Below are 14,212 nucleotides of genomic sequence, written 5' to 3'. Positions count from 1 at the left end.
ATTATTAGCATCTAAATAATATACAACTCGTTTCTTCTCTGTTTATTGGAAGCCTTGCATCGTTTATAAAGTATTTTGTTAAAGCATTCTTTTTTAGTTCGTTTTATTTGTAATTTATTATAGAAATTGTTCATTGATTGCTTTGCTTTCTTCGAATAAAAATATTTCTTTTTTTTTTTTGTTTCTCCATTTTTTTTAATTCAAATTTTATTGATAAATGACAATGCAATATAAGCATATGGCTTTTTCAAGCTGAAACAATTTTTTAGATCATTTTTATGTTTTTGCATTGTCGATGTATTTTTTATTCATTGATCGAGAGCCAGAACATTGATTATTTCGTTGGAATATTTTAAGCTTTAACTTAATATTTTGTGAATTTTGCCTTTTTTGTTTCGATGATTAAAAATAATTATTATTGATACATGGAATATTTATTGATTGTTTGTTGAAGTAGATTGAATAATGATATATATAAGGGAATAGGATCAAAAATAAATTTCCAAAATTTTGTAAATAAAAGTTTTGAATATGATTGCTATTTTTTAAAATGAATATATAATTATTGTTGCATATATTTTTTGGAATATTTGCGCATATTTTTTTCCAGACAAATGGGGTTGACAATAGCAAAGTTTTTTGCTAAATTCACTTCAAAAAAACCTTCCAGAATAGTTATGATTGGACTCGATGCTGCAGGAAAAACATCTGTATGATACGTTATTTATTTGTTCTCATTTCTCCTTTTCCATCTTTTCTAGGTACTTTATAGACTAAAACTTGGAGAAAATGTGATGTCCAATCCCACTTTAGGATTTAACGTAGAAGAAGTTCAATTCGAAAATCTTAAATTTAATATTTGGGATGTTGGTGGGCAAAAAAAAATAAGGTATTTTTGAATCTTGCTTTTCAAAATAACAATTTATTAATGCTTCAATTTTAGAGCACTTTGGGTATGAACAGCAATTCATAATATATTTGTAAAAGATAAAACTGTTTTTGTGTATGCGTCATGTTAATATTTCCCAGGAACATTACTATGAAGGTTGCAATGCTGTAGTTTATGTTGTTGATTGTGCTGATCGAGTGAGAATTCGTTGTAATCATGCTGAAGGATGTGACGAATGTGCTCGTTGTGAATTAGCTCATGTGCTTCAATCACCTCATCTTGAGTATGCTTTGATTTTTGCAAAACAAGCTTGTCTTTATGAATTTCTCATTTAATAGAAATGCACCAGTTTTGATTTTGGCTAATAAGCAAGATATAACAGGCGCTGCAAAGCCAGAAGAAGTCGCACGCTTGCTAGATCTTGCTGAACTTCCATCAGCACGAAAATGGCATATTCAAGGTTGCTGTGCTCTTACTGGTCAAGGACTTACAGAAGGATTCCGTTGGCTTGGAGCGAATGTGTAATTTTTCAAAGCCAAAATGTTTTTAATGCTTCGCATATAAATTGTAAATAATTCAGATTATTCTATCTTTTTATGTTACAACAAATATCTCGAGTTATAATCTTCTCCAAATTTTTCAATAAAGAAATAAAACAGATAAAGAATATTGAAATCCAACTTCACTTATAACTCTGCTTTTTTTCAAAAAAAAAAAAAAAAAAAAAAAAAAAAAAAAAAAAAACCATTTCGCAAACTGAAACTTTTTCATTTAACAGATTCATGAGTGAATTTTTCTGTTTTTCTGATAATAGGAAAGATCAAGAAATTTTTATTTTGTAAATTTTCAAATGAGCTCGCAAACCCTTTCTTCTACAAAGGGCTCTACTTCAGGTTCAAAGCATATTGATTTGTATGAGCTGTCTCCTTATTTGTCATCTGGGGTTTGTTTGATATTTCTGAATATTGTGCTAATATTATCTTTTTTATTAGGATCCATACATCAGTGATAAAGATTCGATTTTGAAAGATAGTAGATTTTTTGGAAAGCAACTTTTAACATCGCCTCCAAAGCGTGGAGTTACAAATGATACGACATTTACACCTTTTGAGTCATTAGCAGTGGTATGCCTTGTTTTTCGATTTTTGAAATGTTTATGTTAATCTTCTTTAAACATCGTTCAACAGGGAGAACCATACGAACAAAATCCTGCTCAACGAAAGAAAGATGCTTCCGCTCCTCCAGTTTCAAATAAACCGTTTCTTCCAAGTAGTCCAGGAAAGCTTCTGTGTGTTCTTTTTTGAAAAAAACATTCTTTATTATAATGTGTGATTATTTTATGTAATGTGAAAGAACTGGTCCTGGAGACACTCATGGTCTTTTCACTCCATTTACGTACTCTGGAATGAGTTTGGATGATTCAAATGAAAGTCAAAACAAAAAACGAAAAACTAAACGCTCACAAACTCCAGGGCCATCTCAGATTTCGAAACGTAATTTTTACACCAATCCTGGAAAGCGTGGTGGCTCTGGTTATTTCCACACAACAATTGGGGGCTACGAGGTTTTTCAGAAGATTCTATCTTTTAACAAGCAAATTTTTTATTATTTTAGTATGAATATATGTCGGAACCATATGGCGGTGATCGCGCAAAAGTGGAGAAAATGAAGCCAAAGCCGCCTCCTGTTCCATTTCGTTCAATGTCGCCTCCATCGCGCCCACTTGATACGACTGTTTATGCGCCTCTTCCTATTGATTCTACAAAAGAACGGAAGAGGATGTCGAAGACCATGGGTTTGTGAAATGCTTTTTTCAACATATTTTGCATTTTTTTTTTTAAACTTAAATCAAAATAAATATGATTGAAATTTTCTTCGAATATAAAATATGAAATATTTGATAACATGTCTATTTTCGCACAATTTGGCAGGCGATCGCCCTTCAACTCGATCCACTTTCAACCCAGGAATCCCATTCCGTCCTTCTTCTCCTGGAAAGAAAGGAATAACAGGAACAATAAATCCGTTTCCTGAGTATATTCCAGGAGCAGATTTGAAACCTTCTCCCACCCGCAATAAAACTTCTACACACCAAAAAGTCTTTCTTCCATCTGGAAACACTTCTCCAATAAATCCTGCTTCAATAGTGTGTCATTGAATATTGAATGAAAGATTACTTTTTGTTTTATTATTATTATATTTTCTGATGATATGATTGATTAATAATTAATAAACCATTTTATTTTTCAATTTTGTCAATTTCTTTCTTCACTTATTTTGTCTTTAGAGCTTAGCAAAAACATCTCACCATGCTTAAATCCATGTCTATGCATTTATTATTTCTTCTTTATTCATTTGCAAGAAGATAATTACTTTAACATTTGTCTTCTTTAAAGTCATTTGATTTTTTTTATTTACAATTGCTCTTCCTTTTCTTGTAATGATGTCTTTCAATTTTGTATTTTCATTTGTTGTTGAATGCATTATGTATACATTATTTGTTCAAATATTCGATATAACTATTAAATGTATCTTATCAATTTCAATTGATTTATCATCTCAACTTTTTTGTCTTTGTATGCTCTTGCATTTTTTTGTCTTTATCAATCTCTTCTTACGAGTTTTTTAATTTTTTGCAAAAATGTTTTGATCAATTAAAGTTAAAACAATGGGTATCTGTTTTTGTTATATTTTCACTTGGGAATTTCCTATCTAAATCACATATGTCTGATTTAGAGGATCATCCAGAAGATGACCCTGAAGATGATACAGAGCCCCTTGATCCAAATAATGTTTGAGACTCAATTATTAGATAAGAACTCGTGATAGATTTATTTTTGACATTTTAGCCAATAATTGCCCGTGTTCAAGCTCAAATTAAAGAGCAGCTTACAAAACAGCTTGAAGAATTGAAATTACAGAAATATGAAAAAGTTTGCTTTTTCATTTTTTAGAAATATGCTCTGATACTTTTAAAATATCATTTAGTCGGGGGAAATTAAAAATGCAGAGAAAAGACGTGAAGACATTGGTGTTGAGCTCTATTCACTTCAGCAAGAGCTTACAAATCGATATACCGAACTTGCACAATTCCAAGAACGTTTCAATGCAGGAAAAGTTGATAGAGAAAAATCTGATGAAGACTTGAAAAAAGCACAAGATGAAACCGATGCAAAAAGAAATATTTTAACGCAGCTTGCTGCAAAAGTTGCTAAATCGCAGAGAGAATTAGACGAAGCAAATGAGGAATTAATGAAACTTAAACATTATAATGATACGGTTGTTGGAGAAATTGCTGTTGCAAGGCGAGATGCATATCACACAGATGAAACTTTAATGCAGCAAGAAGCCGCAAAGCAAGAACAAGATTATCTTGTGAATAAACTAGAAGCAGAATTGCGATCACTTCAAGATCAATACTCACTTCTTGAAGCACAAGTCACAGCGCAACAAAAAGAAACTGAAATTGCACGAACAACTTTAGCCGAAGCAAACATAGAAAAAGAGGTTTGTGTCTTCAATTTTTTTGATTTTTTTGCTCAATTTCCTTTTTTCGAACAAAATTAATTTTCATTGTTCTTCGAATCATTTCAATGAATTTTAAAAATCAAACAACACAACGATTACAACATTTGCACCCAGAATGTGCTTGTTGAAGAAAGACAGCTTATGCTTCAATACAACTCGACTATGGTTGGTGTGCAGCGGAGAGATGAAGCATTGCAGCAGACCGAAGAGGCGCTGCGAACACAAAAGGAGCAGATGGCGACGCTGAATTCAGAGATCATTGGGTATCGGAACCTGATTCGGCAGGAAGAGGAGAAGAACGAGAAGCAGACGGAGATCCTGTCGCATGTGTCGGGCGACCAGGAGCGCCTGCTGAAGCGGATTGAGCAGGCGAAGGAGCAGCACGAGCGGCTGATGTCTGACCTGTCTGTGCTGAAGAAGAGCGCAGACTCTGTCGAAGGAGAAGTGGCGTCTGCGCAGCACAACAAGAAGATGATGCAGAGCGAAAGCGAGTCGCTCCAGGGCAAGCTGCAGAAGCTGCAGACGGAGCAGATCCAGGTGGAAGACAAGATTAGCTCTTTTCTAGACGAACAGACTTCGTTTGACAAGTTCACGAAGTCGACAGCAGCAAACAGGGAGAAGATTCTTGAGAAGGTCAGAGAAAAGGATTTGGAGGCAGCCACCGTTCAGAACGAGTTGGAGTGTCTGAAGTTGGATATTCTGAACACACAGGCACACACCAGCTCCATCAAGAAGACGTTGGATGCTCTTATCAAACAGCTTGCAGAGAAAGACGCAATTATTGAGAAGTTTGAGGTTGAAATTCGGCGCAAAAACGATGAAATTTCGAAGAAACAGGCAGAAGTGGACAAGCTGAACAGAAAATACGATGCGATCCTTCAGAACAAGAAGGAAGAAGACATGGGGCCTCTGGAGGCGACGATCCACAACCTGTCCAAAGAGATTGAGAAGAAGAAAGAAGAGTGTGCTGAGCTGGAGCGGAACTGGATGCGGCTGCAGATGTCGCTGCTGTCTTTGATGAAGCAGAACGACGAGCTGGACGGCTCAGTCAGGCAGCTGACAGCACAAGAGACAGTCCTTTCGCAGAGGAAACTGCGTCTGGAGCAGCAGGTGAAAGGGGAGACGAGGGAGCTCCAGGAATTAGAAGAGGATGTGAAGAAGATGTACACGCAGATGGAGATGCTCAACTCGCAGATTGCGAAGCGGAACAAAGACCACGACACGCTTGCCTCTTCGACAATCGACCTGGAAGCGCGCTTTGTGGAGAAGCTGAGGCAGCTCGAGGAAGAGGCGGTGAAGCTGGAAGGGAGTGTGGAGGAAGAGCGGAAAGGGAAGGAGCAGATGACGCAGGACATTGTGGAGTGTGAGCGTCAGGTGCTTCTGTGGAACAGGAAGATCGAGCTGGAGAAGGAGACGCAGTCGACTCTTGACACTGCAGGAGCTGAGTCAGAAATCAAAGAGATGGAAGAAGAGATCCACCGAATGGAGCTGCGCCTGCAGGTCATCAAGAAGAGCGAGGAGGAGACAGCCAAGCGGATGGAGCAGGTTGTGATGAGCCGAGCGTCGATTGCGCAGACCAACTGGTCGTCGCAGAAGATGGCGATGACAGCGGCAAAGGCGTCGACTGCCCGCGGCATCAGAGGAACGACAGGCGCTGGTGTCACAACGCGGTCGTTTGGGCGGACGGGCGGATTGGGTGCAACGAAGACGGCCATCAAGGCGCAGATAACAGACATTCAGAGGAAGACAAGAGCGATTGAGGCTGAAGTGGCGAGGACAGAGGCAGACTGCAAAGCAGCAGCTGAACAGCAGTCGCAGCTGCAGGACAAAGTGAAGCAGAATGCAGAGAAGAAAGCAGAGCTGGAGGCGATGAAGAAAGGCGAGCAGGAGAAAACGACAGAGCTGCTGATGGAGAAGCAGAAGAATCTGGACAAGCTAACGCGCTGCCAGCGGTTCATCAAGCGATATGAGACAGAGCTTAAAGGCGAGTGGTCATCGGGTGTGAAGACGAGGGAGGAGATGGAGGCGAAGATGGAGAAGGAGAAAGAGCGGAAAAGCTTGCTGGATGAGGTGATTGAGGAGCTGAGGAAATCTTTCCCTTTCATTCATTCGCTTGCATAAAGCAGCACCTGGTTGCTATGAATTTCACAGCACTCTATTTTATCGTCTTGTTATTCACGTCACATTACTTCAGATGTATTTCTTAATCTGCTAACTAACTTTCCTTTTGTTTAGCTTATTATTTTATGTCTATGACTTCATTTTATTAATCATCTCGATTGACTTCATTCTTTCTTAATCAATTCAGAATCTACTCACTTGCCACTCTTTTTGTGCTTCTCTAAAAGAAAAATGAGAAGTGCAAAATGAGAAAATGGAAAACAAAAAAAAAAAAAAAAAACTAGCAATCAATCAGCACTTTGTCTTTTGAAAACATATTGCTCAATTTGATAAAATAATGTTGGATGGCAAATTTTATTGTGTTCAAATTTTCCTTCTTTTCTCTTCAATGGAAAGGATAAAAGATCAAACAGCAAAGTGAAATTTTCGATTTCTAAAAGGATCGAAACAGCAAACTTCAAATGAACAATTTAATTCAACTTTAACATTAAGCGAAAATGGAATTCATAACAAGAGATGCCAAAGCATTCTCAACTTAATTTCCCAATCAAACACAGGCGCAGACTCAAGAAATTAGATTTTCTTTAATGCCTGTGTATTACAGTTTTGTTTCAACTGGCTTCAGCTTAAAAATTCAGGTAATATTTTGAACTTGAGTTTTGTAAGAAAAGTAATCTGCTAAATACAATGTCTTAACTGGCACATTTACAAGATCAGTTCGAAAGACTGGATGTGCTTCGAGATATCCAGGATTGAGGGTTCGGTAGAACTCTTCAATTGTTGCATATCGATTGTTTCTGTGGCGCTTCAGATACTCCACAAGCGACATGGTAAATCTGTCTCCAAGCGGTGTGTGAATTTTTGGATCAAAATGCGTCGCGTACGACGACTCTCCAACAGAAGAGCAGCACAAAGAGAAGAATCCTGGCGTGTGTATCTGCTCGGCCAATGTACTTGCTTGGCACGTATCAGCAATGAAAAATAGGGATTTAAATCTCTTTTTCTTATGCATAAGTTCAATCGTATTTGCAAGGTCATCTCCGGTAATCGCTGACTGATCTCTAAACTTTAAGAAATTCTCTCCTCCATGTCCAGTAATATACACCAAAACATTGCTGTTTTCTGTTGAAAGCATACGTCTTGATCGAGCCGTTCCCTCTGGATGAGAATCAACAAGAACTCTCATAAAGCTTTCTTCATTAACATCGTAGCCCTTATAATCAACCTGAATTGTTTCATCGAAAAGATTACATGAATGAGAACGATCGGAATAAATGGTTCCTGGAATTTGATTTCTCACATTTCCGCTAAAATCTTCCGAAATCATCAATATTATGTGATCATCAGGAAATCCGTTTTCTCGAAGCTCATGATAAAGTGAAAGAGCATTAGCTTCATGTCTGTTGTATAAAAATGCAAATATTGTTAGATAATATTATATTTCATTCCAAATCATTTATCATAAACCTGTAATTGAAGAAAAAATTAGATGCATCAACAATTACAGCCCAATTATCGTTGTGCCCATCTGAAGATAAAGTAAAAGTGCTTCCAATAATAAAGCTGATGATAAAGCTAGTGAACCACATTTTTGAAATATTGCAAAAGTAACTTTTTTAAAAAAATTGAAAGATGTTCAGGGTATAAACGTTAGTTCAACAGAAAACTCGATTAAATTGCAAAAAAGATAAGAAATGGTTAAGATCATCAATGGATAAAAGACGCTCTTCGAAGCACTCAGAAGGTTTTAAAGCTTTAATTAACGAATATAGATTAACATTTATTTGTTTTACAACTTTTTTTCAGAATTATCTTCTTTTGAGCTCGCGAAGCAAGCAAGAGCAAAAAAAATTGCTGCAGTTGAGGAACAGCTCGTTGCAGAAAAGCAATGGCATTTAACTGGAGAAGTAATTGCTCCAAAAAGACCAAAGGATAGTCTTTTAGAAGAAATTACTGAATTTGAAACGGCTACGAGAGTGTGCAATGTTTTTTTCGTTCATTTCTTCGTTTTACTTTTATAACATTTTATGTGATGCTATTATTAAACCTTAGATGCCTCCAACAATAACTGAAGAAACTACAACATCAATTGAGGAATTAATTAAAGCTCGAGTTCGTGAAGTATGTGTTAATTGAAAACGCGGTTTTTTAAAAACATTTCAATTTTGAAGAATCTTTTTGATAGCGTCGTACGGAAAATCATTCGTCGACCTTCTTTACGCGCTATGCTTCCGACTGTAAGTGCACAAAAATCAACACTTGGTTTGGGTGAGTTGTATACTCAAAAGTACAAGGAAGAGGTGATGGGATTAAAAGAAGTTGATCCATTAGCAGAAGAGCACACAGCTTTAATCGCCATGTGGACTGCAATTTCATCCAAATTGGATTCATTATCATCATATTCGTTTACAACTCATACGGTCATTCCAACAACAACCACTCCAACTACAACTGCTCCTGAAGCCTCGTTGAAAATTGATGCAGAAGCTGTTGCCGTAAGTACAGCAGCACGTCTTGCTCCAGAAGAAATTAAAGATCATATGAAGACAATTGAAAAAACAGAAAAGGAGAAGACAAGCAGCGAACGAGATAGAGAAAGAGGAAAGGAAAAGAAAAGACAAAAGATGAAATCTGTGGAGAGAAAAGGGAGAATGCTTGAGGATCTTCGCAGAGAACGAGAAGATTCCATCAAAAGAATTGCACTTGGCGGACACTCTGTGGATATGGCAGAGTTAGATGAAGATGCCAAAAAGAAAGCAGAAGAGCTGACAATGAGAGCAGCAGCAGGGGGAGCAAAAGCACAAACTCGCAGGGAAAAAGAAGAAGCTGCTAAAGTTGGTGCATTTGAACAGCTGAAGAGGATGGGCGCACACAATGTTGTGCTCACAGGAGATGGAATGAAAGGCCTTCGGAGAACTGTTGGCTTCATGAAAGGGATGGAGAAAACTGCTCAACAAGCAATTATGCAAGCTGATGGAAGTTCAAGCGAAGGAGGCAAACAAGGCAAAAAAAGAAAAAGATCAGAAAGTGAGGATAATGCTTTTTCAACTGCAGGTGGTTGGGGGACAAAAAAGAGGAAGCGAGATGAATCATCCGGAGGAGAAATGGAAATAACTACAACAAAAGCAAAGAAGTTGAAGCTTTGAAATGCACTTCACAGTCTTTCTTATTACTGATGTTTTGGTGAATGATCACATCCTTTTCACTTCACAAAAAGCTATTTCATTTCAACAAAGACCAATCTGCATGATATCCTTCGTCAAAGCAGGTTTAGAAAACAATCACTTCCCAATAATATTGTAAATGTTAAACAATAATTCTTTTATTCTTTTGGATTGCTTTTTGCAACTTCTCAATGCTTGTTTGAAAAAATGAAAATAGTATCAAAAATATAATGCTTCTTAAAATTCTGAATATTTTCTAAAAACTTTAAGCGAAATGCAGCATGAAAATATGTGCTTAATATTTTTTTCTTCTTTGTAATTGCGTATGTGAATTATGTGAAATGCTGTGCCAACAGGAATTCTGATGATGTTTATGTGGTTTTTATGAAGTGAAATATTCATTTTTTGAACAAAAAAAAATGAGATTAAAATTAATCTTTTTCAACTTTCACTTATGAATAAAAACAAACATTATTCAACAAAAAATTTTTAGACATTTTTGGAATGATAGAGTAAACTTTAAAAAGGCGAAGCGGAACAACGTTGAGTGAGTAAAAATATCATCATTGAAAGTGTTATATGTTGGCAAAACAACTTTTCCTTTATTTGGAAAACTATTTTTTTTCTATTTTAATAATTAATTTATTTGTTAAACGGATTGAATATGAAAAATGGTGAAGCCCATGAACGCAAGATTAAAAACTACTTATTTGAAAAAAATATATTTCTAATTTTCATTGAGTGAATTATTTGGTTGAGATTTTAAAAAAAGAATAATTTCTATTAGGATTAGTGTTTTATGTGTGAAAATGCAAGTTATTGTTTTTGATAGCCTTCATTTTACATTCAAAAATTGAGATTGGTATTAAAAAAATAGAGAAACAAAATATTAAAAAGCATTTAAAATTTTTTTCTTAAATGCAAGTTATTTCAAACATGCAGATTGAAAAACTTGTGTGATAGTTGAAAAAATCATAATTATTTTCTCATTATTTTTTCTTTTAAGGTTGTATTTAGTTGCAAAAGTATACTTCATACATTAAAAAAAAACATTGTGATCATTTTGAATAACGATAATTCAGATGATATTCTAGGAAAAAAAATAAGAAATAAAAAAAAACTTTTCAATGTTCATTTATCAAAAATTTATGGACAATTTTGAAAGAGAAATAACTTTATGTCGACAAAATATGACATGGATGATTGTTTTTGAAATCATAACTTTTTTCGGGATTAAGATTTTTCACATGTTGTTTGTCATTAGGAAGAGGTTTTGTATTCAAATGCTAAAATCATCACCTTTATTTAAAACAAATGTTTCAACCAAATTAAAGATGAAAATGTCTCAAATATGCTCTTTCACTGTTCACAGTTCATTTGTTTATATTCAAGAGAATTTTTTGAACAAAAATATAGTGAGTAAAAATATATTTTCAAAAATAATCACATATATAAAAAATAATAAACAATTCATCAACAATATTCAAAAAAATTCCATTTTTGGAACATCAAATGAATATTATTTATTGTTAAGTCAAAATTGGATATTATCACATAATTTTTTGAACGTCTTTTTGCGACAATAATCTATTGTTATTTCAAATGAGTCGGTTTTCATAGGAAAAAAAAAACGTTTTTTATTAATAATTAATTTTGGAAGAACTTTTTTGTTTCAGAACTTCTTCATGAAAACTATTTTTCTGAAAAAAAAAATAATTTTTATCATTAATACACTTTATTAAGATTATTTTTAAAAAAAATTTTTTGGATAATATATGTCTTAATTTTTTTGATAAATTCCTTTTGTTTAATTTTCAAATTGAATTGAAAATTCTAATTTCGATCAAATTTTCTTTCCAAATCATGAAAATTCACTAAAAGGGAAATGCAAACATTGTCAAGATTTTGTTTTTATAACAGCAAAATTTGGTGAGTGAAAACAGAAATTTGATCGAAAAATGAATTTTTAGTTTTATTTGAAAATTTAACAAAAGGAACTTTTCAAAAAAATTTAGACAATGAAAATCGAAATTTTCAATTAAAAAACAGATTTTTCATAAAAAATCATTTTTAATAATAAAAAATGTGATAATGTGAAAATTTCACTGTGATTGAATGCGATGAATGATAAATGAAATATTAATAAAAAAATTGATATTGCACACAAAAATGTAATTTTTAATTAATGTGATAATATGCGATGTAACTAAATCCAGTTTGGACTGTATTTTGCACTTTTGAATCAACCGCAACAATATAATTTCAACAGAAAACTTTCATTTCCTCCCTCTCCACCCCACTCAAAGAAACAAATTGTGCATTTAAATGAATTTATTGATGCGTTAACTATTTTCTTTTTCACCAAAAGAAATACTCAAAATATCTTCTAAAAGTAGGTTTTCAAATGTTCATTTTGATAAAAAGGTCAGACAAACAAACAAACATCCAAAATAATTTTTTTGTTATGCATAACCCTGCACAAAATAAAACTCATTCTTTAGCCTGAACATTTTCCAATGCATTGGATGAGAACTTCGGTGAAAACATTGATTCAACATATCGAGACATTCCAACACTCTTTTCAACTTTACCGAAAGACGCCACTTCCCCCAGGAGTTTTTTCTCATGTTTTCTTTGCTCAATTTTGAATCAAAACAATGAAAGGCTTCAATCAAGTGAAAAACCTTCAAAAGTGTTGTTTTTTTGAATCTTCTTTTTGGTTAAAATTGCAAATAGTTGCAGGGTTTCATCACTTGCAATTTGTTTTCTGTTGTATTAATATATTATTATCAAAAATTGAATTCAGTTCACCCACCCCATCTTCATTCAGAACTTCTATTAATGGTGAAAATCATTACATTTCCATTTGTGAAAAACGAATGTTGAAATCAAAAAACTCATTGATTTTCGTTTAGCTTTCAATAAAAATAAATAACAATAATGCTAAGTTTGTTCAATTAAAAAACATTAAATCCATCAGATCAAATTGATTTTTATTTCAGATGAACATGTATTTGTTTCTTTTGGCATTTCTTTTCCTGACAAAAGCGTTGAATGGACAAGACAAAATTGGAACTGCCACATTGAAAAAGCACAATGATTGGAAAACTTTTATTTCTTACAAATTTTATAATTATCTTTATGGAGTTGTGCCAGAAGATAAGCTTTATTCCTCAAATAACAATATTTGTTCCTTGGATGAACAGAGAAATATTTTAGAAAAGAAAGTTTTGCATTCAGGAATTTCTTCAGTAATTGGCACATTTTTCACATTTGCCAATTCTTCAGTTGGACTGAAAAATATAGCATTTGAATATACGTTGTCGCCATCAATGCGAATTTATGACAAATCAGCCATTTTGATTGATTCATGCATTTTCCACCAAAAATCGGAATCTCCCTTTGTTTTGCAAAGTGGGTCAATAGAAATGGTGAATTTGAGTTTGATCCCCCCAAAAAATCTTAATCCGTCCAGTCTCATATTTTCATCTGATGATTCCAATTCAGCCATTTTGAGCAATTCCATCATCACAGACCTGGGCATCTCATCTTCAGACAATTTCCTATTATCAGGAAAGAGCAAAATTGAACAGATCATTAATTGTGCCTTCAGGAACATGTCTGTGAAATATGCCGCGAATAGCGATCATTTTGTGGAACATTCATGTTTTCGAAGTTCAATGGAGAACTGTCTCATTTATTCGTGTGTGAATGTCTTTGAAGGAGGGATCTCGAGTGGATCATATTCTTCACATGAATTCATCTGCAAAAATATGACAATAAACTTTGGGAAAAGAGAAATGAATGCTCTTCAGAAAAAGGAAAAACTGAACACAACAGAAAGCCAATCCTTTTCGTTGTGTGAATGGGAAGATTGCACATCCCCACAAGGAGGCGCTCTTTATGTTCATGACAACACAAGCACCATTCTCACAGTTGAGAATTCTTCTTTTACGAGATGCAATGCTTCGTCGACAAGAGGTGGTGGAATTTACGCCTTGAAAATAGCTGAATGCATTGTTCTTCATTCTTTATTTATTCAATGCTCAGCTGAAGCTACAACAAATTGCGGGGGAGGCGGAATCATGATCGAAAACATCTGTGTTCAACCAATCGTTGATGATTGCTTTTTTCAAAATTGTTCATCCGGAAATGATGCAGGTGCAATTGATTTGCGTCCAACAATAACTCAAAGGCAGAAACATTGTATTATCGATTCGCAATGGAGCGAATCTGCAAACGCAAGGAGCAGGTTTGCTCCTCAATAATGAGTATTAATATAAATTATGGGCGGTTTAAGATCTTACTTCGCCAATTCTATAATTCAAAGAAGAGCTTCATTGTCCGCAATAATAAAGAAGCAACTGCCTGTTACAAAAAATTCAGAGACAGCGTTGGAAAAGATTTTGATTTATTTTTGGAACTGGTAAGAGAGGAAAATATGATTGAAGAATGAACCAGGACCTGAGCTTGAAATGCTTCATCTTAATGGAAGGAAGTGCACAGCTGA

General features: G+C 34.5%; 5 protein-coding genes across 5 annotated transcripts; 4 read left to right on the top strand and 1 right to left on the bottom strand.

Moving 5' to 3' along the window:
* Positions 1-484: 484 nt before the first annotated feature.
* MONOS_8344 (Arf1e) lies at positions 485-1,627 on the top strand. Its single transcript, XM_067878748.1, has 6 exons — positions 485-522; positions 611-710; positions 762-889; positions 944-953; positions 1,030-1,172; positions 1,228-1,627. The coding sequence occupies exons 2-6, from the start codon at positions 615-617 to the stop codon at positions 1,412-1,414; spliced, it is 564 nt and encodes a 187-aa protein (XP_067736405.1). The 5' UTR covers positions 485-522; positions 611-614; the 3' UTR covers positions 1,415-1,627.
* A 112-nt stretch (positions 1,628-1,739) lies between these two features.
* MONOS_8343 (putative protein of unknown function (DUF4586)) lies at positions 1,740-3,206 on the top strand (the record flags this gene model as incomplete). Its single annotated transcript, XM_067878747.1, has 7 exons — positions 1,740-1,832; positions 1,882-2,013; positions 2,077-2,177; positions 2,243-2,453; positions 2,504-2,684; positions 2,821-3,035; positions 3,177-3,206. The coding sequence occupies 7 exons, from the start codon at positions 1,740-1,742 to the stop codon at positions 3,204-3,206; spliced, it is 963 nt and encodes a 320-aa protein (XP_067736404.1).
* A 357-nt stretch (positions 3,207-3,563) lies between these two features.
* Positions 3,564-6,831, top strand: MONOS_8342 (putative Coiled-coil domain-containing protein 40). Its single transcript, XM_067878746.1, has 4 exons — positions 3,564-3,681; positions 3,739-3,822; positions 3,878-4,396; positions 4,532-6,831. The coding sequence occupies exons 1-4, from the start codon at positions 3,613-3,615 to the stop codon at positions 6,536-6,538; spliced, it is 2,679 nt and encodes an 892-aa protein (XP_067736403.1). The 5' UTR covers positions 3,564-3,612; the 3' UTR covers positions 6,539-6,831.
* Positions 6,832-7,172: 341 nt separating this feature from the next.
* On the bottom strand, positions 7,173-8,127 carry MONOS_8340 (putative GPI-anchor transamidase subunit K; the record flags this gene model as incomplete). The annotated part of the gene is made up of 2 exons (XM_067878745.1): positions 7,173-7,938; positions 8,006-8,127. The coding sequence occupies 2 exons, from the start codon at positions 8,125-8,127 to the stop codon at positions 7,173-7,175; spliced, it is 888 nt and encodes a 295-aa protein (XP_067736402.1).
* Positions 8,128-8,246: 119 nt separating this feature from the next.
* MONOS_8339 (putative U3 small nucleolar ribonucleoprotein MPP10) lies at positions 8,247-9,871 on the top strand. Its single transcript, XM_067878743.1, has 4 exons — positions 8,247-8,282; positions 8,345-8,514; positions 8,591-8,659; positions 8,710-9,871. Exons 1-4 carry the CDS (start codon positions 8,249-8,251, stop codon positions 9,682-9,684), a joined length of 1,248 nt encoding a protein of 415 aa, XP_067736401.1. The 5' UTR covers positions 8,247-8,248; the 3' UTR covers positions 9,685-9,871.
* Positions 9,872-14,212: the final 4,341 nt, after the last annotated feature.

Source organism: Monocercomonoides exilis (genome assembly GCF_001643675.1).
Source record: "Monocercomonoides exilis strain PA203 chromosome Unknown scaffold1-2713096, whole genome shotgun sequence".
NCBI lineage: Eukaryota > Preaxostyla > Oxymonadida > Polymastigidae > Monocercomonoides > Monocercomonoides exilis.
The sequence above is the reverse complement of the archived record's forward strand: the minus strand, read 5'-3'. Positions and strand labels throughout refer to the sequence as shown.

Excerpts from the sequence above, each read along its gene's own strand:
- MONOS_8344 (XM_067878748.1), top strand. The coding sequence starts at position 615 with ATGGGGTTGACAATAGCAAAGTTTTTTGCTAAATTCACTTCAAAAAAA. Across the intron at positions 711-761 it reads ATGCTGCAGGAAAAACATCT|GTACTTTATAGACTAAAACT; the intron begins GTATGATACGTT and ends CATCTTTTCTAG. Across the intron at positions 1,173-1,227 it reads CTTCAATCACCTCATCTTGA|AAATGCACCAGTTTTGATTT; the intron begins GTATGCTTTGAT and ends CTCATTTAATAG.
- MONOS_8342 (XM_067878746.1), top strand. The coding sequence starts at position 3,613 with ATGTCTGATTTAGAGGATCATCCAGAAGATGACCCTGAAGATGATACA. Across the intron at positions 3,682-3,738 it reads AGCCCCTTGATCCAAATAAT|CCAATAATTGCCCGTGTTCA; the intron begins GTTTGAGACTCA and ends TTGACATTTTAG. Across the intron at positions 4,397-4,531 it reads AAGCAAACATAGAAAAAGAG|AATGTGCTTGTTGAAGAAAG; the intron begins GTTTGTGTCTTC and ends ATTTGCACCCAG.
- MONOS_8339 (XM_067878743.1), top strand. The coding sequence starts at position 8,249 with ATGGATAAAAGACGCTCTTCGAAGCACTCAGAAG. Across the intron at positions 8,283-8,344 it reads CTCTTCGAAGCACTCAGAAG|AATTATCTTCTTTTGAGCTC; the intron begins GTTTTAAAGCTT and ends ACTTTTTTTCAG. Across the intron at positions 8,515-8,590 it reads AATTTGAAACGGCTACGAGA|ATGCCTCCAACAATAACTGA; the intron begins GTGTGCAATGTT and ends ATTAAACCTTAG.